Source organism: Patiria miniata, unplaced genomic scaffold (assembly GCF_015706575.1).
Source record: "Patiria miniata isolate m_02_andy unplaced genomic scaffold, ASM1570657v1 HiC_scaffold_6, whole genome shotgun sequence".
Taxonomy (NCBI): Eukaryota; Metazoa; Echinodermata; class Asteroidea; order Valvatida; family Asterinidae; genus Patiria; species Patiria miniata.
Window position 1 is genome coordinate 4,243,431 of NW_024037073.1, and position 27,967 is coordinate 4,271,397.

At 40.4% G+C, this 27,967-nt stretch overlaps 1 protein-coding gene across 1 annotated transcript in view; it reads right to left on the minus strand.

Annotated features, from left to right (window-relative positions):
• LOC119742595 (MAGUK p55 subfamily member 5-like) overlaps nucleotides 1-27,967 on the minus strand; it is a 45,368-nt gene that overhangs the window by 17,189 nt on the left and 212 nt on the right. Inside the window, exons 2-6 of the mRNA XM_038218704.1 lie at nucleotides 27,098-27,155; nucleotides 14,385-15,289; nucleotides 12,652-12,775; nucleotides 11,593-11,801; nucleotides 7,704-7,781 (exon numbers count right to left, since the gene is read on the minus strand). Coding sequence (XP_038074632.1) covers nucleotides 7,704-7,781; nucleotides 11,593-11,801; nucleotides 12,652-12,775; nucleotides 14,385-15,289; nucleotides 27,098-27,113 — 1,332 coding nt within the window. The 5' untranslated portion in view covers nucleotides 27,114-27,155. The remainder of the gene's footprint in view (nucleotides 1-7,703; nucleotides 7,782-11,592; nucleotides 11,802-12,651; nucleotides 12,776-14,384; nucleotides 15,290-27,097; nucleotides 27,156-27,967) is intronic.

Sequence of the window (27,967 nt, forward strand, 5' to 3'; positions counted from 1 at the left end):
GCGGCCAGTTTAGTCTGGCAAATTTTAAACTTGATCAGCGCATTTGGAATATTGCATTGGCAAGTGATCTATCAATCAGGCATGGAACTGTAAATTAAAAAAACAAAACGAGGAAATTCCAAACCACACAAGACTTTGTACAGTGGTTTTTAAATTTGTAATAGCATTCATGAGAAGTAAAATACGAGGAAATCAGCGGATCCGAGGAAAAGTTGCATGCCATAAATACATTTGTTATCAAAGAGAATAATTAAGTGCCAAAAATACAAAGGAAATACACGCTCAAGAAAAAAAATAACACTTTAAGTGCTACCGCCTTTAATACACAGATCTCCAAACAAAGATGCTGGACAATACTTATTTTGCAGACCCTAAAACTAAACGGCTAACATTAGATGTGTGACATATGCCCACCCCTTTTTTCTTATGGCAAAGAAACCGAAAACATTTCCCGCTAAAAAAACGAAGAAATTGTGGCCGACTGATTTATGACAGACTGCCATAATCTCAGAGGAATATAGAAGTGACTTCATGTATCCGCACTCTTAGGCAAAAGATTTTATCAGATGTATAGAGTGCGCTGATCTCACAGGCAATATTTGCCACGGACACTGAATGTAGTTCCCTTGGTGGTTTTTGTAGTTTGCCATCTTGGATGGTTTCTTGTCGGAATTAAAAAAAACCTGCCAACTTGAGTCAGCTGAATCAAGATTAACTGTCAAGATGGGTCAAAGAGCAAGGCAAAGCTAAAAAGGGTTCAAAGCTCGGTAACAAACCGCAAATTTCTTCAAAACCACCGAGGAAACAATTAATATAACATGAATGCCCCAAAGACGCATAACTTCCGCAACAGAAGTCATGACCACTATTTTGTACTTTTACATGAACATGTATACGAACCCTCACATTTTAGATAACATACACCACATGTACTGGTATGTACATGTATGGCTGGTACCCAAACGTTGTTTTTTTTTTTTACTTTTCTCCTATTCGTTTACAGTCTGCTTCCATCCCAACTTGATATGGATCACAAGTTATTTGGATTTTATCTGGATTAGTTTGACACAAATTGAACAAGACTTTATGCTCAGTGGAACGTCCGTGAAATGTCTGTGATGTCCTTATCTAAATTCCACAAGGGTACTGGCTAAAATACATTTAACACACAACATTTTGCAAGCGTACAGATAAGGTTAACACGCCATTTAGGCAGGGGAGAGATGAATGAAAGATCCAGGAGATAATTGGCAGAGAGTTTGAGGGTAGCTGAGGGGCTCAGAGCAACAAAATGGGTATCATCCCTTAAACTACCGGTACGTCCCTTTTACGTCCCATCGGAAGGACGAAGCAATAACGGTTGAGTGCCTTGCTCAAAGGCAAAAGTGTCCGGGCCCGGGCTTGAACCCACGCCACTGTTGCCTCTGAAACACCAGAGCATGAGTCCAGTGTTTTTAACCGCTAGGCCATCTCACCCCATGTACGATGACCTACCGGTACATGTACATACAGCACATGTCACTCCACCCTTCACATGTTTAGGAGAAGTAACTACACTACTGACAGTGCACACATTGACAAACATGTACATGTACATGTACATGTACATCCCAAAATCTACAGTAGGTACATTGTATGCACAAGACTGTCGAGACTTGCAGCATCCTATTAGTAACACAGCTAGTCTGGACACTTCAGGACCACACCCTACATTCAGACAAAACCTTACCTGCAGACTGAAAACAACAAGTAAATTTTCATTCCATTGGGTCTAGCCAGGAGACACTGCAGGCATGGCAGAACAAGTCACAGACAAGAAAAAAACCACCAGACTTGTAGATGACAAGTCTGGAAACTGCTTGAGAGGATCTGCTCGGCAACCAAGACCTGAGCAAGGCTGAGATGAAAATAAACAGAAGTCTGTCCCCCGCCCAGGATTGTCAACCTTTGACCTTTGCATCCCAAAACCACCACCTTAATTGGAGACTGGAGTATTGTGTACAAAGAAATTGTAGGTTGACATTGTCCCTGGATTCAATGTGCGAGAGCTCACTTGACCTGAGTGACCCTGGAATGTGCAACTCAGTAGGTCTGGCATATGGGTCTATTCCCCTGCTTTTTAATGGCTTTGGCCCTCAATCTCTGCAGGGTATTGTTTCTAATTTTTATAACTTGGTAATAGTGCAATGTTATATACAGTGTAATGGATATATACAAGTACACTGCGACTGTGAGGGCACAAACCAAAGTGCTAAAAGATTCACAGATAATGCAAACAGCAACAAAGAGAAACCAACATTTCAACAGAACAGAAAATGAACACTTGCTTCAATGAAAGGATGTGAAATGTTCAGAAAAGCCAGCAAATGACAAGAGGAAAAATGTTCATGTTAGAGAATTTACAGGGGCAATGTACATGTAATGCGCATGGATTTCTTGTTCAAAATTAAATGCTTTTCCAATTTAAGTTAATCACATATAATTTTTGCAACGGATGAAAATAGATAGGAAAGAAGAGAAATTTATCTTTAAAAAAAAGATAGAAAAAAAGAAGAAGAGAAATAAGGGAGCAACAATTCTCACCAGAATGGGAGACTTTTGAGAGGCTTTAGTGGCAGCTAACACACTGGTCCTTTTGAACAGTTTGCATCACGTTTAAGCTAATGTGTGCGTGTTCAAAATGTCACAAACAATGGAAATGGACTGGTGTGTTTGCTGCTACCATTCGCTCTTTTCACACTCCGCCATTGGGCATGCAGAACCTCGATCTGGCAACTTTACACAATAAAAAATAGCCGGTTCAGTGATCTGAACCCCGACACGGGAATCACTATATTTATTGTGTAAAGTTGCTAGATCGAGGCTCTGCATGCCCGTGGCGAAAGTGTGAAAAGAGCTAATTACGTGTCAAAAAATCATCTCATTGGAGGACTGAAAGCCGAGAAACAAAGATAAACACAGGCACAAGAGGCAGTATTGCTCTGTTGTTTAGAAGGAATGGGAAGGGCTGCGACAACAAACGTTAACCCTAACCTTCCCAAATCCTCCAAAATCCTCTTTGCAAAACAGAGGCTTGAGGCTTGCACCGAACCTTGAGTTGTTAATGTTCAGCCGTGCATAAATTTAGGCCTAGATTATACCATACTTGAAATCCTCCACACTGCTCAAGGATGTCACTGGCTCTGCCTCAACATACTGACATTAATTGCCGGAGGTTTTGCAGGATTGAGGCAGTGGTCACCCCTCCAAAGACCACATTCGAGAAATACCGGAGGATTTTGCAGGATTGAGGTTGCATCCTAGCAAAAATGCCTAGGGAGTTATTGGGTTAACAGAACTTGGATCTTTTACAGAACACCTGGTCACGGAGTGTGGGCTCCGTGCATGCATGAATACTAGATGGTGCTTCATCACCACTGACAACAGCTCCAGTGGGAGGAACACACCACGAGCACGTACTGTTTCAGGCACATATGCCACAAAGCATTCATAACTAAGTTTATTCTGAATGTTCACCTATATCTCAAGCACAGGCCTATACAGAGGCAATGCATTCATAAGCCTCTCCTAGTAGTCCCTCCCAACTTAATACTCTTTCTAACTGTTTGAGGGGCTAGATGTACATGTACTCCATTGGATGGCTAGAAACGTGACCTGATCTTAAGATAGCGAGGGCGAAGGAGTGGCAACACTGCTTGAAGGTCCAAACCCACCATGGAGAAACCACAGCCGGCTTGCTACATGTCAACTCCATGCACAAGAACCCCCTCAACGGTCTTTGCACTGCTTATGGCACCTTATGCTCACATAAAAAGCCATGGTTTAGGCACATTTAGAATAAAATCAATAGTGCGAACTTCATGCAATATGAATGAGAATCCAAGCACGTTCGCTGTGCGTCCCTCCTTCTGGGGTTCTCGAAAGTGGTCACCAGGTGCCATCAACTGTTCATACTTGTGAGTCCATACTTGTGAAGCCACGCATAGACGGACAAGATGTTCTCGAACATGTGGAGAGCCAGAATGCGGTAAGAAACACTCACACAAACAGTCCGCTCCAGACGCTATAAAAACAGGATCAGCCTTTCAGCTATCTCAGCAAACCGCTTCCCTGGGTTGATTCCACTAGCATACCGTACATGTAGAACTTCTGGCCAGGGAGTGCCTTGACAATTTACATAACATGAGCTAGCACATACATGTACCCCTTGTTCACTCACCCATGGGTACAGTATGAAAGAATGACATATTTTTGCGTATTCGCATAAAGGGAATTACCCTGAAAGCCTACTTTAGCTGACCTGACCCAGGAAGGAGAATTAAATATCCACAACTTACATGTACAATGTACATTACTTAGTAGCTACCCTAACAAAGTCAGAAGATGTACATGTGACTGACTGCACGCTCCATCAACTCTGTCATGACCCTGTTATGGATCAACTCAAACTTGCCCTAGCCAAAGAAATTAAACTACTAAACTTGCTAAATGTACAAAAATGATGTACAGGTACAAACTGTACATGTACATGTACATACAGGTTCTCACAGCACCACAAGAAGTTCAGGCTGCTTTGTCATTCACAAAAAAAAGACCTTTGCTTTGATTCTATATCTTAGCTCTTTCTCCAGCTGAGAGATGTAATGAACTTGTCTCCCGTCCTCTCAATTTAAGTCAAGATGGAGTTCCACCAATGCTTTGAATAAGCCCACTGCTCCGAGGTATCATTCATAACCAAGGCTTCATCCAGCTACCAACTATGAAAGATATCTAATGCAGGCAGTTGCTTCCATCACTTTCAATTATCCACTCTCCAAGAAGGTCTGACTAGGGTCAAACCTGCTGGACTCCACAACCCCTAAAATTAACTTCCCGGAGCGCAAGTTCAACTCGGTGGGTAGTCTACATTATTGAAAGTTCAAATAACGTCATTTGAATCTGTAATTGATACATTCTTCATTCTTCCTCAAGAATGTTTTTCCATATGTACAAATGAGTGCTAATCTATCAGTGGTGCCATACAGGTACAAATGTACATATCATGTACATAATATGTGTATTCTTCATGGCTTAAAGGGAATATACAACATTTGCAAACATCGAAAAATAAAACTACCAAGTTTTTACGAAATACCTTACTAGGATGTTGGTAAATGACAGTCTCAAGCATCTTGTAAAATTATGGCACCTGGTGTGAAGTCATTTTCGAGAAAATGGTATTTTTGTATACATTTCCAACGGTGGTCGGCCGACCAGCGTTAGAAAAACCTAATTATTTTTCAACTACTGCTCCAAATTTACCATTTTTTCAGTCCAAATTTTGTTTGCTATTGGTTACATGTTCATGAACGGGTGCAGGCCAGCTAAGACTGGTTCCCTTGCCTTACAATTTTCCATCATCTATAAATTGATCCATTTTATCTTTTGTGGAGTCAGGGAACCAGACTACTTGAACATTTTTGTTTTTCTTGGTTTTTCCAACCTTTTCGAACACAAAACTTAAAAAATGTCAGTGTAACAATATTTGATCTATTATACTTATCCCTCAAATAGTTCATTTCCGAAAATTACAGCAAAGCCAATGATGTACATTCCCTTTAATAACGCAAGCACAAAACTAACTTTTTTGCATGGGTGCATTTTACAACATTCTTCACTTTCATTATTTTTTCGGACATTTTTCTAGTAATTATTTCAATAAATGACATCACAGCTTCCTAAAATGACACCACAGTAACAGCCCCCTCGTCAAAAAAAAACATAATTTGAAATGTTAAAAAAGTGCACTTTTCAATGAAATTAACCCATAAGGGATGTCAAATAGTTTTCAAAAATTTCAGAGGAGTATCAAGTTGCACAAATATACACCCAAGTAAAATTCATGTCATAGGCCCATACATAAAACAGTACACAAGCCTTCTATTTCACATGTAATCTTACATGGGTGTACATGTAGGTGTGCATGGTTTTGGTAGATACTGATGCAAAAAGGCCAACAAGCTATTTTTACTGCAGGTTTGATAAATTACTCTGAATGTGCCACTTTTTTGCTGGACAAGTGTTTGATTGTTTTGTTTTAAGATTCAGACAGGTTCTGAGTGTTGGGAGGGGAAAAAGGTTTCGGGTCAGTGCTGTCACTGAATCGAAATATCACAAAACATGACGACTCCGACTTGGCTAATTTTAGTAATACCGTAATTAATGAAACGGCTCACAACAAAATCGATGCTATCTGCAACATTGGTTGGCCCGACAACATTTTGCAAGCCTATTTAAATCCAGCCCACAGGAACCAAACAATTATGAATTAAGGTCATCTGGCCTCGTGAGATGACAAAAAAAATTCAGTTTTATAATAAAAAAGTCAAATATAACAAGATACTATAATTTCTATAATAAGGAACTTAATAATATTTCCTTTCATGTGTGCTTCTATTAAAAGTGCTCGCATGATAAGTGTGTCTCCGGCCTGAGATGGGCAACTTCCCCTGCAACTTCAACTTTTTTTTTTTAAATACACAAAATTGGAGCATACATTTTTGCTGGTCCCAGAGAGCCAGCCTAGTGTCCTCATTGTAACTGACTGACTGACTAACTGACTGATTGTCATTTGTGACCTTAACTAATTGTAGACAGGTGAAAAGAGCCGGGCAGTGCTCTTGTATAGGATTACCCGCTGCGCTATCGTTACAATGAATGTTAAAACCTCACAATTAAAGGAAAATTCATAAATATTACATGCATAAGGATGGAGCAATTAAGTTTGCAGACTTAGCAAAAACCTTCATTTTTTTATCGCGTTCCAAACAATGTTTGCTTGGCATTTCTTTTTTTGAATATTTCGTCGCAAAAGTTTGAAAAGCACGTGTGCATCGATCGGTCGATGACATTTGCGTAGTGGCCGGTAGTGCAGCAGATTTGGTTCTGCTAGCATTCAGCCTAGGATATTTTTGGTGGCAGGAACCAGTATATCCAGTGCACTGTGGATGCGTTGCACGAACACGCAGTACATACGTGTACAATTGAGCAACAAGCTTGTAGCAACGCTGTGCGAAATGTATGATTATTCCTTTCTCTCTGTTTGGTCCAAAGCCAGGATTGCAGTGAAACAGAAGCTTGATGTTTACTAAATGGAGGGCGAACATTTCGTTTTGAAATTTTAATTTCATTTTTTTGGTCATCAAAAGTGGCATTATTTTTTCGGAGCCGATTTAATTTTTTTTTTTTTTTAAATCCATTTGTTTTCTGCGGTGATTCCATAATCCAAATTATTTTAAAAATTGCCTAAAGACATCAAGAGAAAAGCCATTCTGAATGTACTATACATGTGCTGAATATACCAAATATAAATTTGGGGTCCACTTTCTTTCCTGTCCCTGTTCCTTCTGACATCTTTGATTCTATAATTCTGATGCACTCTATAATGCAGTCATCCTCCAAAAGAGATTGTGAATAGCAAAAAACCTACCCAATAAATAAAACAATTGTTTGAAGTCATTGTTAATGACAGTTGAAAGGCAAAACAAAACAGAGCCAAGCTTCAGGGGCAGGAAAATGTCGCACTTTGGATCCTAAATGTATTGAATGGCCCATATAAGTTTGAATGATCTGGGACCTGAGTTAACATGCTTGCCATGGCCATTTTTTCAACGGTATGTCCATAAAAAAAATTCTCACTCTCAAAATCCAAAGAGATTCCTTACCCTGAATTCCGGAGTCTCAAGTATCCTGATGAGCTCCTCTGCTTCATCACTCTCATTGGCTTTAGTCTCGGCTTTCACCTGGAATGCAACAAAGACAAACGAGGTATGATAAAACAAAAAGAGAGCAATAATGAAACATGACTAATGACAAAATGCTCCAGTCTCACCCGGGTCATCCATCATGATAGTTGCTCTGCTAGGCTTGGGCAAACAATACCACTTTTTGGAACCAGCTTTGATTATGCCCAGGAAATCAGGGGTCACACTTTCATTCTGAAAATGGTCTGCCTGTTATAAATTTTATATCAAGACCTTTCAACAAGGCCAGCCCAGTGGTGAAAATAAATCAGGTGACTGTTTTTAACAGTTGAGTGCTCCCTGCCTTCATAAAGCAGGATTGACTGGCTGTGCTTGTTAGGAAACATGATACAGCTATGTTTTGGCTGTAGGAGATTGATAAGCTGGATGTGCCTACCAGTCACCTGCTATTGACTGTTAACAGATTTTGACTGTCACAGTGCCTACAAGAAATATGATCTGACTGCTGGTGACTAGCCTGTGTAAAAGGCATGGCAGGGGACGAGGATTGACTTTTTGACTGTCTGTGACTGATCAAACAAATGGAGGGTTAAACAAACCAGAGAGGGAAAACCATATTAGGGAAACTGACAACGGTAGGTGCACATATAATATAACAATTATAAAACTGAAGAAAGAAATAAACTGGAGCAGGGTTTGACCCTGCGACCTCTGGGTTACTGTACCGGTGCTCCACCAACTGAGCTATCCACCCCTGTATATTTTCCTTTGAATGAACATTGGGAATGTGCCTACATGTACTTTTCCTGACTCCATTGGCAAGTTCTCACAGTTCACACACATTTTACAGTACATTTTGCCCAGTCCAATACTCAAAACAACAGCCAAACGATGCTCCGTAAAAGACTGGTCGGGGGAACAGTTTTATTATTGAAGGGAAAACTACATGTATCTTTGATCCAAGGCTTAGTGAGACGTAATGGATATTTCCACTACAGCCAGACAACAGGATTTAGAAGGGGAAGCGAAATGACAAATACACACATGGAGGATTGGGGGAGGGGACATAAATATACCCAATTTTTCGTTTAGTCTTTTGTTTATTGATTTGTTTTTGTCCAACTGGCTTTCCAAACCAATCAAAATTGACAACAGTGTCCTTCTAACTTTATCAAAATAGAAACATCTTTGTTTATTCGGTCCACCAGACTTGAAGGATTCTTTATTGGCGATTTCCCAAGTCAAGACAGATGTCAATGCGTGGTGGTTCCAGACCAATCAAACGAGACAGCTGTTGTTGAGAGTAGATTCCAAAATAATCAAAGTGTGTTGACCAAACAGCAGGCGCATCCCAATTATATGACCTTGCTTCAGGCACCACTTAAACTCTATGCACAAATTCACCTGTGTTTGATCATAAATACATCTATTCTAACACTTGTATTACACTGTAATTACTCCTTGATGAATCTAGAAAACCATGTACTGTGTTTTGGCAGTTTGGGGCAATTTCAGGAGTAATTGGCAGGGCGTATTGAGGGCAGTACATGTACAGGGACTAGAGGATGAAGCCAACTTGCAAAGTACCTACATCCATGTCCTCACGCTTACCCCTACTTTCATCTTGGGTACACATGTAAGATGCACATGCGCAATCTGTAGCAATAAACAAACGATCGCGGTTTACTTGAGGTCAAGCCATAGCAACCTGGACCGGGTCAAGAGGTCATGTGACGATTGAATCCCCTTTGCAAATGGATTCGAGCCGTCGAAAGGAAGCCACGGTGGCCACTGTAAGGGTGTACGGGCTCTTCCAAAGAAATGCCGGTTATAATGTTTAAAGTAAACGGAACTTTCCCTCTGTCATCTAATACTAGTGTGAAGTGAAGCTGACATACTTTTAAAATCCCCTGCCGCAACAGCGTTAGACTTAGCCGCTATGTTTTCGCATTGTATTGTGGGATACTTACCCAAGTAACCTGCTCAGCGGGTCGGTTACTTGGGCCAGGCTCGAGTAAAGCGCAAGAAGTCACGTGAGAGTCAAATCGAACGCAGTCGTGCAACAAATTCAGAGAGCCGTGCCAGTGGTATCCCCCAACATTCCCTTTTGTAAGTATTGAGGGGGAACTTGTCCATAGTAGTCTGGACCTAATTACCAGTATCTACATAAGGTCACAAGGATATACACGTACATGTACTATTTTGTTCACATTAAAACGGCATCTACCATAGATGGACCCATGTTTATTTTGTTCTTTACAAACTGACCCCCATTGGCAAGACGCCAGTTTATCTTAACTCGTAATACCCAGTACTTCAGACAGGAAAAAAAGTGTCTAGAAAGTTGGGTGCACAGCCTGTACTTACATGTCCGATAACATTCCCTAGGGCCGCACAGAGCCTTTGCCCTGATCAGGACACGGATACTCACTGCCTTATCAGACACTGTCTGCTCAGACTGGATCTTATCTAAGACATACTTGATGACCATGTACTGGTACTGTATGCGATAGGTTTAGTATCTGGACTGCAGCCAGTTCTCTAATATCTGTACTCCGCGAGTAAACCAAGTTCCAACTTGGCAAATTCCGACATAAGGTTAAAGGGAACGGACACGTTTGCAAAGAATGTATTTTTGCCGTTTCAATGAACAATACAATAAATCTGTAGCAGGTTATTAAAAACTAACCCTTTGAAATTTCAGCTCAGTAGCTTGATAATTTTTTTTAGGAAACTGTGGAAATGCATCTCAATTTTCTCGACGCAAAGCAAGGTTTCCGTTGAAAGCCCTCCTTTCCAATATGTTCATTAATACGTTTTGACTTGCACCCTTTTGTGGTATGATCCCCAGTTTGTCACTCAGGAAAAATAATTCAAATTTACGGACCTGAACATGAAACCAAAATTTGCAAATCTAAACTGCATTCAAATTTGGTCAATCTGGGGCAATATTATATAAACATGTTGTCTTGCGATGGTTTGGTCCTATCCATTGTGAGGAAATGACGGCAATTTCTCTTTTATCAAAACTGACAGCATACAAGGCAATCAGGTACCGGTAGGATATTTCGTAATGTTTTGGCAGTTTGAATGATTTTTGAATGTTTGTAGATGGTGTCCATAACATGTAATTATGTACTCTACAAATTTGTGAATTGATCGAAAATTTGAAAAGAGAACTAGGGTTGAGAGGCTCTACACAGGTAGAAAATCCAAAATCTACAGCCAGCTCACATACATGTACACTCCGGTGTAACATGTGTAAGTGTGAATGATATGCCTTGCTGACCTGTGTTCATAGGATCTGGTTCTGCTCACGGTGGACCAATGTTGGTTTCAACATGGGCAGGCAAAACGTTAGTGTGAAAATGCCAAAAGACATTTTGGACAGTGTAAAAGCAAAGAGGATTGCACTGTGTGGTGAATACATGCTTGTAAGTTCTCTTCCATTAACCCCAACCCACCTCAATCCTCCAAAATCGTCATTGCGGTTTTGGAGGATTGAGGAGGATTGAGGATGAATGGTGTTTGAGAAACACGAGGATTTTGGAGGATTGAGGATGAATGGTGTTTGAAGATGAGGATGATTCTGGATTGAGGATGAATGCATTTTGAGGCAGGACTGTCTGATGATTTTGAAGGATTGAGGCATTGGTTATCCTTCATTTGAACATGAGTGCACAATTTTGAGATGAGGATTTTGCAGGATTGACAATGAATGCATTTTGAGGCAGGACTGTCTGACGATTTTGAAGGATTTAGGCGCTGTTGCAAATTTTGGAGGATTTTGGAGGATTGAGGATGGTTCCTAGCAAAAAGGGCCTATATAGGGGGTTGGGGTTAATCTCACCTCGGCTGCAATCTGTTCCAGACTGCTGCAGACTGGTAGGGGCACCTGGCTTCGCTGGTGAACCTCAGTCACATGGTTGTGCACCTGGAGCGCCTGCTGGAATTCCGGATTCTGAAGGAGGCTGCCCAGGAAGTGCACAGTCTCCGCGTTCCCCGGGTCTCCCAGTTTTGTCTGCATCAGCGCCAGGTTGGCGTTGAATTTGGATAAGTCTGAAGAGAGGCAAATAAGCAATGAACTGGGGTTATTTCAGGAGAATCACTACATTTTTGCACATAAATTTAATTATTGGGTAAAGGAATTAGAATTCTTCTAAATCGGTATTCAAAAAGAGGTCGACCGTCCTCAGGAGATTCCACTGCTTTTTTTTAGACATAGAAGGGAAATTTATAGCAAAAATGTATTATTTAGTAGAAATATTTTAACGGATGCATGTGGAGATGTCTCACATACTTCCAGCACTATTTATAGAGAAATGATTTATTTATAAAGACGGAAGGGTAATTAATGGCTATATGGACCATGTAATCTGAAAGACAAATTAAAAACCAGGCTGCTTAATTGGATGTTTCCAGAAATGACACTAATCCTGGAAGAGTGTAAGGTGATTTCCAGCAAGAGTGCATTGCACGGTGTATCATCAAGATGACACAAGTTTAAGCTCATTCGGAGTGGCATGTGATGAATATGTTACCCGGCTAATGTGAATTTCCCTCCCAGTAGATATTCCGGTCCCATTTCCCGCTCCCAACAGTCGGAAACTTTTCATCAGTTGATTTAATCTCCAACTTCCCGCATATGCGCGGAGATTTGGGGGGAAGAGGTGTCTCCCCAAGGAGTTAATTCACAAGTTTCCGGCACACTTACGGTGACGGGATGGGAAGCCTAAGACTGCGCAGCTGAGTTGGAGAAGCCAATTTTCGAACCCCCCTCATCCAACTTCCGAACATTGCGTGACGCTAAAGAGATGTCAATCAAAGAGATGCCAATCAAGGAGCTGCAAACCCTAGCAAGATGAATTACATCTTCAAACCTGACCCAACTGCGGGGCCCACTACTCACCGACTGTTTTCCTGTTGTTTGTTGGGGCCGCTACGCTGGCTTTAGGGTCATCTTCAAAGAGGGCCTTGGAGGAAACGGGCTGGAATGCAAGCGTGGCACCCTGACTGTTGTTCTGACTTGCATTCTGTGCGGAAACAACAATAAAGTCTTAGCAAGTCTCTTTGGGAAATAAGAACAATTAAACTGCACTTTAACCCTTTAACGTATGTACATGAGGAAATACACTTTATTCAGAAGTTCTACAAGGTGACCCCCCCAAAAAGCAACCCTGAACTATTTGCCTTTTTTTTTCCAAAAATGTAATAGGTCCTATGTGAATTTTTATGTTTTGGATATCAGATTAAAGCTGAGAGTTTTTCTTTCAAATACTGAAACAAAATTGTGTAAAAGCACATTGGGTTGCTGAGAAAATGCAAATTTTGTAAAAGAAGTGATTTTTCACTCTTTCCAATAGTGCTTCAAACAGTGAAACATGTTACTGTACATTTGTGCAATTTCTTTAATATTTCGCCATATTTAAAAGGTTTAAAATGTCTATAACTAAGCAGGATAAGATACCAGTACAATAATGATGTAGCGCTTTGAGCACCAATCCTGGTGGATCTGTGCACTTTATACCGGTAAATACCCACTATTATTATTACATGTTCAGGTGAAAAACAAACACAAACTTCATGTGGCATAAAGACAAACTACATGTGGCATAAGCATTTATGTACCGGTATGACACTACATGTACAATGTACATGTACATGTACACAGACAGGTGGTGTTAATATGTCCGTCCAGTGGTCATCAGTGCTTCATCAACACTCTACAACTGTTGTTAATTTGAGGACACATTTGTCAACGGGCATCAGCTTTGAAATGCTGATTCACGACTACTCTACATTATTGTATTCCTGTACATGTGTTTTTCAGGCCTCTCCTAATCTACTTTTGTCAATGCGTGATGGTCAAATCCAGCAGGGGGATTTTTCGCACACAACTGCCTGATTGGTTTCCTGGACTGTTTAAATGTCTCAGTTAACACACTGAGTCATCACACGAGAGAAAACAACACTTTTGCCCTTTAAGCACATCACCAGCAAATTCACTTCTTCATTTTTAATAGAGAGATGCCAATCAAGGAATAAATCAAAACCAAAGGTTCCCGACATCTTCTTAAAAGTGAAAACAGGCCTCAGTGTCAACCCTCAAAACTGATCTGGGGTGGGGAGTGGGGTGGGGAGTGGGATGGGGTGGGGGTATTGCTGGGGGGGGGGGGGGGGGGGGGCTCGCTGATGTGCAATGAAATGTTAGGGCTTTTAATTGAATTGTAAATGTTTTATTTAGAACTACACGTACATGTAACCCCAGCTACGGTACCGTATGCTCAACCAAACATGATCTTTTTTTCTTTTTTTGTTCTGCACCTACATGTACACGTACACTTTGTAAATGTGTTAAGTCTACACTGGTCCACACCGTGCACGCCAAGCAAATTGATGAGATATCCAATTGGACGCACTGTCAATTATCGATGTTGAAGTAGATCTTTCAAGATCCAAATTCAGTGGACTCATCTTAATCTCGCCAGAGAACTGTAACAGTTTTTACCTCCCCCTCCCCCCAACTGGAGTCTAACAATGTGCTGCACTGTGGTGTAATACACAAAATAGCACCAGCCCCTCCCCCAAAAAATTAAATATTATGTAAGAGATTAAAGCACTTAGTGCAAAAGAAACACCAACCTGTTGCTCTACTCCCCTGTCCTCTTCCATTCGCTGCTTCTTAGAACTGCCTTTTTTCTTCCCATTGGGCATAGCGTCCGTCCCGTTCCGCACCACAGCCGAGCCCCCGTTCTGATGGGGTGCGCTCGTGTGGTTGTACTGCGGTGGGGGGTTTTTCATTCCGCTGGCGGCCACAAAGCCGGGCGGGCAGTCCACGGCCACCTCCCTATGCATGCCTCTCTCCTGCTTCACTGGTTGGAGGTCTGCCTGCACAACCATCTCGCTGGTACTCTCTTCAGGCTGTTCAGAGGAGGACTGGCCGGGCTCCTCGAGTTTCTCAAGAGCCAGTGGCGGTAACTCTACTGGCGCGACAACGCTGCAATCGAGCGCGGGCTCCACAACCACCGCACCTTGTCCGTTATAATCCGGGTACTCGTACGACCTCACACTCTCCGTGTCCTCAACGTTTGTGAATGGCTCGACGTCGGCACTGGTGGTTACCACATTTACGCCATGATTCTGCAGCCCAAGATCCGGCAGGCTGTCAGTACTACTGCTGTAGGCTTCGTTGTGAACACCGTTAAACGCACTGAAATCAACCCCGGATTCTTCCCCGCTGAGTTTCACGGCCTCTATTTCGGGCTCGTGGATGTATCCGCCGTTCACAAAGGGCAGCCCCACGTCGGGGGACAAGACGTCCTCTTCGTCTGTGGGTCCGCTAGAGAAACCGTCCGGTGTGGTATAACTAGGCTCGATGTAACCATTGATTACATCGCCGGAAGCATTGGTGAGAGGTGGGAGACTGGACAGATCCACAGCATTGACCGAGTTGTGGGCTGCGAGTTTGGCTATCTTATCCTTAGCCTGTTGCTCTACGGCAATCACATAGGCTTCCTGAACTCTATTCTTCTCCTGGTCTGGCTCGCCTGTAGACCAAAAAACAAAAACAAATGATGGTTGTTTAAACAAAGAACATGTAGTTCTTTAACGACAATATGATTGAGACTAGTACCTGTGCATAGATGTCATTCTCAAGAGACTACTTGAATTCAATTCAATGTTTTACCACAACAGGATGAAAAAGTAAATCCAATCCTGCAATGATTTGATAACATACAATGTACTTTCGAGCACTTACAATACAGGACACTAGACATAGATTTCGTTGTCACTGGGCATGTGTAGCTGCACACCATACAAACCTTACAGAAGACCAACCTGTAAGTGGAATATTATTTCCAATGACGGGGCCAGGTTACACGGTGACTGCAGGCACCAACTGAAGCGCAACATGCAATAACAGTGATGGATACAGCAATACTAGATAATATGTTGGCCAGGCCGCCACCAAATCAAATCAATTCGTACAAAATCATGTGGAAAGTGAAACTGACAGAATTCCAATTGACTGGAATCTCTTACCGATAGGGAGCGGTGCGTGAACACCGACATTGAACAACACAGCCAGGGCTCTCGAAGCCTTCAGACCCATCTTACCCAACACTAACTCAGCCCCTCAAGAAATTAAGTCTGCTACATGTACTACGTGTACAGCCAGTTCCAAGTATCCTATCTTGCCCGACAGAGGAAATAAGGCAACGGCATGTTTATGCGGAGCTGGCTGCTGCTTGACTGCCTAGGGAGACTAATGCTCCGGGATTTAACCCAGATTTAGTACCAGAAATGCGTAAGGATCCATGACAGCAATCTCCGATTTTTTTAACTTCTGAGTCACGTGACTGGAGATGTATGAGTTGTGGACAAGCAAAGTGCGCGTAGGAAACCAGCAGGACGTGAGTCAATGACTATCCTGAAATTCCAGGCAGCCAAAACAAACACAGCAAGGCAGACAGCACGTGTAGTAGTGTACGGATAGTTGCCGATACACAGTGGGACTATAATGTCTTATCACACTTCACAGAAACATCTCCTCCCTGACACCAATTTGAAAGAAGACAAGAGTGACAAAATACACGAACAGAAAGTGTAAACAAACATGTTTACAAGATGCAGGAAAAGTACCGTAGAACTTAGGAAATGCAAGTGTAAAGTGCTGGGATACATACATGTGTATGTTACTTGTAAGTATGTATTTTTGCGGAGATGCTTCACGTATGGTACAGCAATTTGTACAAAATGTACATGCACATATTTTTTTCCCATGGGCACACTAATAAAAAAATTAACATTGAGATTACCTGACAACTACAGAAATTAAGCCCTACCTACATGTACACGTATGTTCTGCAGTATGGTACTGTACATGTACATGTACAATACATAAATCCCCCTACATGTAATTGTGGACAATAATTGGAAATCAATGTCAGCTAATCGAAAACAAATCTAAAAGTGTACAGACATCCAGGAATGACTAGATGTCTGCCTTAATTAAACCAGTAGCCCAAAAAGCTGCTAGATCACGACAAACAAGGAACAATAGAATTATCCAATATCCCTCACTTCATAATAAACACACACTGGTTTCTATCAGGATGCATCTGATTATACGTGGCCTAATCACCTGCTGTACCTGGGCTCTAGGATACTTGCCAAGTGTGTCGCCTTGGCTAAACCTGGAGACAGGTAGCAATGGACTCTGTCTGTGTAGGAACAGTAGGGCCTAGGTGGTTCTTCCTGAAAAGGGTTTTAGCCAGAGGGGTGTCTGGGCGTCTTTTGGACGACCTGTAGGCCACAATGTATATTTGCAAACCCAATTTTGAAATGAAAATGTGTGTTAAAATTGGGTAATTTGAGAAATAGACAAGGATGTGTTATAAATGAAATTGTATGTGACGTGATGATGACGTCATCAGGTGTCATGTTACATCACATTAAAAGGAAATATGAAGCCCTAACCACAAGGTCAATTCAGTTGAAACTTTCTGTGTCAATAGACAGGATGCGTTATACATGTACAAAAATGCAGAGGAAAATTGATGCAACATCATGACCTCATCAGGTGTCATTTACATCACATTAGGCGAAGTAAAAAAACAACAAGTTTCTCGTCCCCGCCCGCTTCCTTTTTGGAGGCCGCCTGGATTTTTTTACTATTTTTTATTTTTGAAAAATGTAGTAGAAAAACACCGAAAAAGTCTACAAATTCATCGGAAAATAAATACCAATACAAATACAACTCTAAATGACACTGTAAATATGTTCAGTTCTCTTGTCCAACTTGCCTTTCATCTTTAAAAGTGTCTTTGAACAGTGGAACACCAACGGTTGCAGGAAATTTTGAAAAGACGGTCATCTTGAAAAAAATAAAAAATAAAAAATAAAAAGCCCCGCTTCCTCCCTTTTTTCAAAAATCCCGGACGAGAAACATTTTTTTTTTTACTCAGCCTTACAGTGCATTATATGAAGCGCTAAATTTTAGACCACAGGTCCAATTGGGTTGAGATTTGCACAGGAATATTCATGACAAAATACTCATTCTTAGTGTTATCAAAACATTTTCTCATATTTAGCCATAACGCCCCTGGGTTCTGTTGGAATTAACAGACACATTCTCTCGTTTTGAAATGAAAATGTATGTAAATTTAAATTATGTACATGTACATAAGTATCGGTATGTACATGTACATCCCCTTGGGGTCTTTTAAAAACAAAAATCCCTCAGCATGTTTGCATGGAGGAACACACCGGAGCTTTGGTGGTACATGTTTATGATGGGAATGATATTTGTGATTGTCTTTCAGTAAGTTTTAAAGTTCTACCTTGCATTTTACCAAAACAAATATTGTAAGTAAGTGCTGCAGGCGCAGTTCCATACTCAGTATGTAAATTTTATACTTTTACGTTATCAAATGTAAAGAAAATGTGTTTTTTAAATCAATATGGAATGAACAATGACTGTGCTACATGTATCCTAACATATGAAACCTGTTTTAAGATTTCTTCTTTCAATAAAATCTACATGTGACACTTTCAGTGGCTTGCAACTATTGCACACTGTGGTTCTGTTGTTTACTGATGGCATGGACGCCTGTTGAAATGTCTTCAATACAGTGATACATGGTCCAAGGAACATGATGAATCCTGGACTAAATTTAGGAGAAAACACCTTTACAAATACAGCTGACAGTCAGCCTTGGTTGTTATGGTAACCAAATGGCACCCTGTCACTTTGACATGTACATGTACATGAACAGGGTGACTGTACATAAATGGCAGCTTTGTGCATGTGTTGCGCTGTACACATGTCTGACATGTACATGTACTTGTAGGCCTTATTCATGAGTTAAATAGTCATTTGCTTGCACATGCACCAATTTTTAAGACAATTCAGTAGGCCTAATGATTACAGTGTTTGTATGTTTGTCACATTTTCAACAAATGTTTGCACTAGCTGTTAGGCAAACCACAATTCATCACAGCACAAAATAATGTGTACATGTATGTAGGCCTGAAAGTAATTCACCCAGATATGTATCCGGTACATTTGTACTTCACTGTACATATTCACCATTGAGCAGTGTTACTGGGACCGTCTTTTTGGTCTATTAACAGTACAAGATCATTTTCTGAGTTAATGTAATGCTCCTGTGTTTCAGGATATTTTTTAATGAAATTCTACTCTTGCATTGCAACCTGCAATGTGTACATCACTACATGTACATTTTTATACATTGTACATTTTTCACATGGACATGTACTGATACATGTACATTATACCAGTACATTTGTATTACAAAAAAGTAATTGTTTCAATACACGTATGTATATAAATCTCAAGGGCCAACTTCAATACATTGTTCGTGTGCCTCATCAACGCCCCTTGCCAATATTCTGTCTACACATAAATTTGGCAAATGTATGCAACTTACATACATTTCAGAGAGCCACCTGTTTTAATGACCAGTTCACATCAATCACTGTACATTTCATTTCCCTGATCACTGGAAGCAGAGACATAGATCACACACAGTGACAAGGGCTGCCTATTCAACTGAGTACTGATCATGAGATGTGACAGCTTTATCCTGTACAGCTTTGTACATACATGTACACTGTACACTTCAGTACATGTAAAAGGCATTAAGAAGAGATCAAACAAGTGATACAATTCCATCAGGCCACTAACTCTTACTCATTTTCATGTACCGGGTACCATGCATACACTGGTATTCATACATGTTGTGTAATCTGTCCTTCCGAAACATATCAGACTCTATCTTTCTAATTGCACAATTAAAGTGTACCAGCACTATTGTGTACAAATGTATTTTCATTCAACCTGTCTACCTACATGTACATGTACATGTATGTCTGTTAACCTCGTTATCAAATCTAAATACATGCAACTTTCTATCTAATAAACATTCTTTGAGAAAACACTCGAGGGAATTTTTGGGATTATCGTTTAACTTCTGAAGACAGTGAAGAGCGAAGTAAGCTCTGTTGTCTGTGCTAAACAGATAACAACTTAAAAATAGCGCTGGATCTGTGCAGATAACATGTTAGATTGCTAAAGTAAAACTTCAAAGGTGTTTAAAAAATATCAGGGTTCAGCCATGGAGGTACAATGTACGAAACATTTGGACAGTATGAAAGGGCCTATACATACTTGTGTTGAGCTACATGTAACTTTGCTTAATAAGATAATCATTATAATCCAGTTTACATACATGTACATGTACATCAAATTCTGACCTGGTGAGCATTTACCTCTCGATGTTGTTGATGACCTGAGCACTTAACAGAAAACCTTTCTGCATTTCAGCTACATACATTTACATGTACCAAATAACAGGTGACTTAAAAGCAGGGTCAAGCCAATCAGGGATTATGGTATGATGTACATTATTGTGTACGCTTGTACACAGAATACTGGTCGGTTCATGTAAATGTGCATGCTATTAATTGGTTCATAAACAATGAACGCCATTTTGTATGGGCATGTAAGATTTGCTCTTTTGACGATGGGCAGAGTACACTGTCACATACATTGAGAATCCCCCAGATCTTTTCAGGACCTCACAAACTCACAAGGACATTTATCTCACTACTGTCTTTATCAAAATAGCACATGGGCATAAAGTTAAGCCGTGGTTGGCAACAGATTTTGCCAAAAATTCCATATTAACACCCTCAGTTCTTACGAGAACGAGGTACTCTTATGAAGTCTTTGGTAGCGTTTGTTTGTTATTTTGTATTATCAACAATCCAATGAGATGTTTGGAAACATAACATGTAATAACTCTGTATTTTTGCACCATTGGCCTTCCATACTATACCAACCTGTGGTTGGTAAAGAAAGGTTTACAGCTCCATGAACTAATCTCTTTTTTTCAGGGCCAGACCAAACAATTCACCTGCGAATGCCAGTGCCCTGACACATTGCCCTCAGGAATGTTACTGGTATAAACACTAACCTCAAACTATTTACACAATTCTCAACTTTAAACAAATACTATTTAAACAAACATGCTCTCTGGTCGTCGTAATAACAATTAGCATGCCAGACAAGCAAACCTTGTTAAAAGTTGTGTGTGTATTCTTTCATGGATCAATGAGCTTCAATATGTACTTTGGCTTGTATCATGTACTTAGTGTACATGTTTAAATTCAACTAAGTACATGTATACAAAGTAGCTAATTACAAGATGTCTTCATTCAGTATAAGTAATAAGTTGAACAAATTCATAGTTCATAGCATGTGTACGTGCAGAACTGCAAGTAGGCTTGTTGCAGTGACCTGACTTGTTAAGGGTTGATGCCTAATACTACACAGTGTGTATTTTCTTTGAAAGTTTGTCTGCTTGTTCACAGTTCCAAGCATTTTTTGTTCAAATTTCCAGCACAACATTCCCCTTTCGAGAATACAAATTATAATTTTACACTGAAAATTGTTGAATGATGAATGCTGTCAAAAACTGATTTCCAATTTCCATGCATTTCATTTGCCTTGTCAAAAGTGTAGACTTTAGATTTTTACCAATTCAGGATCAGCGACAACAAATACAGTAATAAATTTCAGTGTTGTAGTCGAGACCATATAAGACCTTCTCAAGACCACACAAGACCATCACAAGACCTCCAGTCTGAATTCAAGTCACAAACTATTCAAATGAACTGCAACAAAAGCATTCCTTTGTCATTGTTCACCATTTATTTGTCTTGTATCTGGTCTTGTGTCTGGTCTTGTCATGGTCTCGACTACAACACTGATAAATTTCTACAAGACTCAGAGACGAGTTTTCCGAATTCTGTTTCTGTTCTGTCCCGTCCTGCAGAACTGTACGAGTACTTTAACTTGATCCTAACCACCCCAACTCCATCAAAATCCATCCCCCCATTTTGGTGGAATTTGGGGGACTTGGTCCTGCAGGCCTGGTTTGACTAAATATTGATGGAATATGATGGACTTGGGCCTGGAGGCCTAAAGCTTTAGCATGCATTAGAAGCAGTGTGATTGATGGATTTTGGCGGGCTTGGTCCAGTACTTAGTAAAAAGACAGTTGGGAGTTAGGGTTAAGGTTGTCCTTTCACACCGTCCAAAATCTTTGTGATGGACCTGGGCCTAACTGTTGTAGAAAATTGAAAATCTCCCGCCAAGCCCTGCACACACTAATACACCTTCCCTACCCGTGTTTGATGGGATTCGGTTCCCTTTAATACCACGACCCGTGTTGATTTCACACAGGTAGGCAAGCTGATAGTGTAAAATTTAATGGATTTTAAATTCACTATATAGGCCTATACATGTACACACATTTGTTTATGGTGTAAATTAAGGATTTTCTAATGTTCCTCTTCAAATACAAAGCAACGGCTCTCATTGGTTTTGTACACATTTTCTAACCGAGGACTCAATTTGGTTCCTATCCTTGATTCATCCATGATGTTGCGCCTGTGTTTCCTCAATTTACACCATAAATAAAGGCATGTACATGTATACATGTACACGGCAGTGGAAAGAGAACAATTTGAAACCTAATTAATGACAGAATGTTATTTCCTGATTTACAAACTTAAAACTACCGGTACAACTGTTCGCACATACATGTAAATGCATGTTCAGCGGGGGTTTTCTAGGCCAAAAAAAAAAAAAAAAAAAAAAAAGTTCTGCTTCTGGTTACACTACCTATTTTGACAGCTCCCTAATTTTTTTTTTTTTGGGGGGAGAATTAGGAAAAAGCCTGAAAACCATCAATTAATACCTTTTACCCTTGATTACACGCAGACATCTCCATATGATCGTACCAAAATAAAATTGTCACAAAAAAAATCCCCTATCTACCTACCCCATTTTCAAATGCCATGTATGGTACCAGTAATCGGAGCAGAACTATTTTTTATTTGCCTTATGTACAGTGTGTACAGTTTGTACATACATAGTACGCATACTTTTTTCTTTGAGAATGAATTTGTTTTTCAAGTACATGTATGTACTTCCGTTAACAATTATTTTACACAATTACAGTGCACTCATTGTTAACTTCACGGTCATACATGTCCTGAATTCTTAGAAAACCAATAGGGTATGTAATAAAAGTTTCTGTTTTGATTTGCATCACCCTGAAGAATAAATATCCGTTGAGTTTTACAGTTTACACATGGATTCACACATGAGTCATGTGTTGCGAATTTTTGTTGGCTTTTTATTGTGTAAGTAACAATAGAGAGTTGATTCTTACTCAAATGTGGTGAAAGCCTAATAATAACTTGTCAAAGCGTGTTTTGTTGGTTTCTTACATTTACAAGATGGGTTTCGTTTCATGTAACAAAGATTGTTGTTGTATTTTCAATTACCTGCATAAAAACGAATTACATGTTGCAAACGAAGTAAAAACACTATTGTTGGTGATCTTTGGCATTTGAGGATTTAATAAATCTGAGCTGGTATACATGTGAAGGTCAAAACACGATCGCATTCTGTTCATATTTTTGCATAAATCTATTTGTACAAAAATTATGAAAACTAAAATCAACCCACATTTTAATATTCCCAGTTTTGAACTACATGTAAGTTCCGGTACTTCCCCCATGCATCGCTTCCAACACATTGGGAGTGGGGACCAGTAATTTAGCACTGCTTCCCCTCAAAGCATACATTGCATTGGTACATAGCACAGGACACATGCTGCTCTTTTTGCCACCTTCACTTCACACCTGGGCCATTTAGGGACAGATGTTTAATGCATGCATCATACCCCATCATAAAACGTCATCAATAGAAGAACAATCCAGGAAAATAACCATTATCAGAACAATCTACATGTAACAAAAATGGTACCTTGGTTCAAGATTTATGGAAGTAAAAATTCAGTGAAAACTGAGTCAATTCAGTCAATAGTTGACTTGCATATACCGTAGATGTGTATATTTAATTTGTGTGAGTGTACCGGCACCCGAGGATATCCAACACATTTCTTGCTTACAGTTACACATACCGCTGTGTATTTTCTCGTTCTATAAACCATCTTGAAATGGACATTGCATCAACATGTGGTATGTTTTGTCAATGCAAGAGCCACTCGTCTCAATGTTTTCTGTTCAAGGTGGAGGTTGGAGTAGCTTGATACTTAATGATAGAAAAATTGGCGATTGCAAAGTTACGGTCACAGGACCCATCCTTAAGAAAAGCAAATCAATTTTTAGGTAATTGGACTTGGTTTTTAAACCAACGTTTATACTAGTTCTGAGTTGAAAACCAACAAAGTTATTTAAAGAGGGGAAGGATATGATTTTTTGGGACCAGTTAATGCCGGAGGACGTGTGAACACGATCTGGCAATGTATATTCGTACCGGTAGGGGTGGGTGGGTGACTGGTTCCATCATCAAGCTTTCCCCTATTCTCTGGAGGTAGATGGGTACATACCGGTACACGTCAGTGGTTCGTAACCACTGGTTCCTAATGCTTTTATACACAACATGTGTTGAACTTGAACTTGGCTACTGTACACTCCGTGGCAGGCCTCGGAGTGTTGCAAACTATGAAGTTACGGTGAGTATGAGGACATCGCACAAATGACCCTCATGAGTCCTAACTTGTGGTGTTTGACTGGATTTAAAACTGGTCTTTTCTTTTTTTTTAAATGGTAAATGCGGCCGAAAAATAATCTTGTTATCAAGTGGTTGGGTCATTTTGGAAGTGAAAGGGCAATGCCAACAACAAAACACACAAAAAATGCATTACATCAACTACCTGTAGATCAAATCAGTAAGAACATTTCATTAAAAAAATTCAAAATTACAAAACAAAAGTCGTTAAAATAAATTTAAAAAAATGATTGCTCATTAAAGTTAAAGGCTGCAGAAGTCAATTGCTGTAAAAACCTACCGGTACCCCAGTCAAGCCAATAAGATATCATGTACATTTGACATGTAAATCATCCATCTGTGTGTGTACATAATGTACACACATACTGGTACATTGTAATGAGGAGTTTAACATTTACAACACAACAGGTGTTGTGTGTACACAAGTGCATATCTTCACATCCATAACATGTTGTAGAACTTATACCGTAGTTACATAATTAATATAATTTTACACATGAATGGCATGGATGCAAACAAGATTAGTGAATAAGAGATGCAGATTTTACTTGTATTGAAACAATTTACATACGTAATCAGAGGCTACCGGTCATGCCGGTAGGTTTCAAAATAGGCCCCAACATTGTACAACTAGTACAGTGGAACACTTCAGTACTCACCAATCTAAATGTTTGAAATGATCTCTTCTCAGAACTATATTCCAACGGCCACCATTTTGACCAGCATATATCCAAAAAACACGTAACCGTGCATTGTACAACTGGGAACAATACCAACGTGTGCGCACAATGACATGTATAACTGTCCCATCACAGCCTACAGAAGTGGCTCGAAAATGTATTCATCTGTGGCATGCAGCAACAGGCAGTCCCATACAGTCCTATTCATACCTACAGTTCCGCCTTCAATATGTACACACACTCTTCTGCAGTGAAAATCAGTGCCCCAACATCAGCAGTTGGCAGTAGGTGACACACTGGCCCACACTCTTTTCACCCTCCCTAACCACGGAGTGCAATGGGAGGCAGCCATCCAAGTGTCTGACCCCCTTTGCACACTAACATTCCTGGCATTCTTGACCTCTTGGGTGATACCATTCCACAAAGAGGTTGCACACAATGGCTCTCTCGGTCGGTCGATGAGTAAACACCGAGGGGCACTGAACCGTGATGTGGGAGAAAAGTGGTTTTGGGAGGTGAGGCAGTGTTTTGGGACACTGCCAAATTGTGCCCATTGTTGACGCTGGGTGAAGGGATGGTTTTTGGCTGAGTGAAGCATGAGTGAAGTAACAGGATCAAACGTGAAGGTTATGTGTATTTGTATAGAGCTGATTTCCATTGTATTTGTTGAAAAATAACAACAGGAACTTTGCACTTTCACTTTCAAAACTGGATGCAAAGTTGACAAAATTATACTAAGTAACACTGGAATCATTTATACATGTACACTTACAAATACATGTACAGTAAGTTGCATCAACAACACACTACAGTCCATGTATTATTGACATGGGCAACATTTTGGCAAAATATGCAAAAAAGGGTGCGTACAGTCACATCATACAAATGCACCCAGCAGTTGACTTGATTTTCAGTATAAACAAGAACAAAAAAGACAATTTGCCAAGGGGTGTTAATCATAAAATGACACCTGTCAAAATAGCTTACATCTGTACAGTTCGTTACAACAAGCAGGGTCCCAAGTTTCATTTTTTTTTTAGGCTTGTCATATACCGTATCACTCCGTTACAGGAGGTCTAGCTTTAATCCCTGGCTAAGCTAGCAATTTCCCCCCTCGGTATCTTGACAATCTTGACGTATTCCTCCCCTTGGTATCTGGAAACAAACTGGCCAGGGACTGGTAGCTGCTAAGTTTTAGATGGTGCACTTCCTTTAGGATGCAGATTATGTCCTGAACTTCATTTTTAAGCAACAATTTTTCAATTTTTAAAGGGAGGGGAGGAACAAAAATAATCCATTTCTTTTTTCTGAAAAAAAATATGAATGGATCTCTTCCTTGCCAGATTTCCTCTCTTATCTGATCCTTGATGAATATATCAGATTGAATATATATTTCATGACTCATAATAAAGTTTAATACTCTATTAAAATTCTAAATATTCCCCAAAGTACATGTACGTGACATCCCGGGGTAAAGTTCACACGTACCCCCTGCCCTGCAAGCAGGGTGCTGGGAAGGGCTAATTTTTGGTCATTTTTTTAGTCTCACGATTTGACCATGGTGATATTGGGTATGTGGCCTATTTTCGAATAGTAAAATAGGGGTGTAAATGGCGCCACCAACATCAAAATAGTCCGTCCCCAAAACAAATTTATATAAAAAAAACCAATTTTTTTTTTCGTGGCCAAAAAATTTCGGCAATTTTTTTTTTAATCCAAATTTCAAAAAAAAATTGGAAAAAAAATTGTGAGGCCCCCCCCCCAACCAAATTCTGGGTGCACCACTGACAGCTACCACACGCTATGCATGACAAACACGTGTAGCCAGTTTGTGTGCTGCATTCTACGTCACAGGTCGCGCAAAAGAGATCAGGCCTTTTCAGCGTCCCGTTTGTAGGGTGAGGGGTACGAGCAAAGGGCTAAAGTTGCATGGACAATTTTGGTCATTCAACTGTTTTTCCTAATGTGGTCAATAGAGGGCGCTTATTGCAGGTTACTGATTGGCACATTGGAGGTTGTAAAAATTCTTTAAAAACCCTTACCTCCAGAAAGTCCCATTCTTCTCCTGACCCGCAGTGAAATTGTCCGCGACCGTACACACTTCAAAGAAAGAAACACAAGGAATATTTGGAAAATGACCATACATGTATATGCAAATATGATACAATAGTTTTGGATTTCTTGCACGGAAGCAACTTTGTGAAATTGCCCCCCTCCCCTTTTTTAAATGAGATATCACCACCATGTGTGTTACTTTTTTGATGTGGCCTTTTGATTGGGGGGGGGGGGGGGAGCAAGGGCGGATCCAGGGGGGGGCCAAAGGGGGCCATGGCCCCCCCCCCCCCCAAAACGAAACCAATTTTTTTTTTTTTTCATGACATCGCAATAAAGGCAGGCAATGAGTACACCACCATCTTTTCCTCAAAAAAAACATTGGTTAGAGTGGTCAGAAATTGCCTCAGATCGCACCACAGAGCATCTAGAATCCAACATTTTTTCGGGGCCCTTAAGCGGGCCCCGAACCCCACGCCATAATTTTTGGGACCCACTTTTTGGGGGGACCACAAATTTTTTTGGCCCCCCAAAAAATTGTGTTCTGGATCCGCCCTTGGGGGGGGGGGGGGGGGCGGGGCGGCGCTACTGTAGGTACTGGGTGTGTATAGGATAGAAGGAGATTCTGCCTCCCGCCACCCCCTTCCAAAGCTGTGCGATGGAACAAAAAATCCCTAAAATTTTAAGACAGACTCATCTTGTTCAATCTGAAATGTTCTTGAGAAATAACCTTGGGGAAAAAATTAATCTTTTCATAAAATTTATCTCCACAAACATATGAAATGCATTCTTTCCATTAAAAAAAAAGTGGGGTTAATGGCAATTAAACCCCCTTTAGATACGGTAGTTTTAGTGAATAA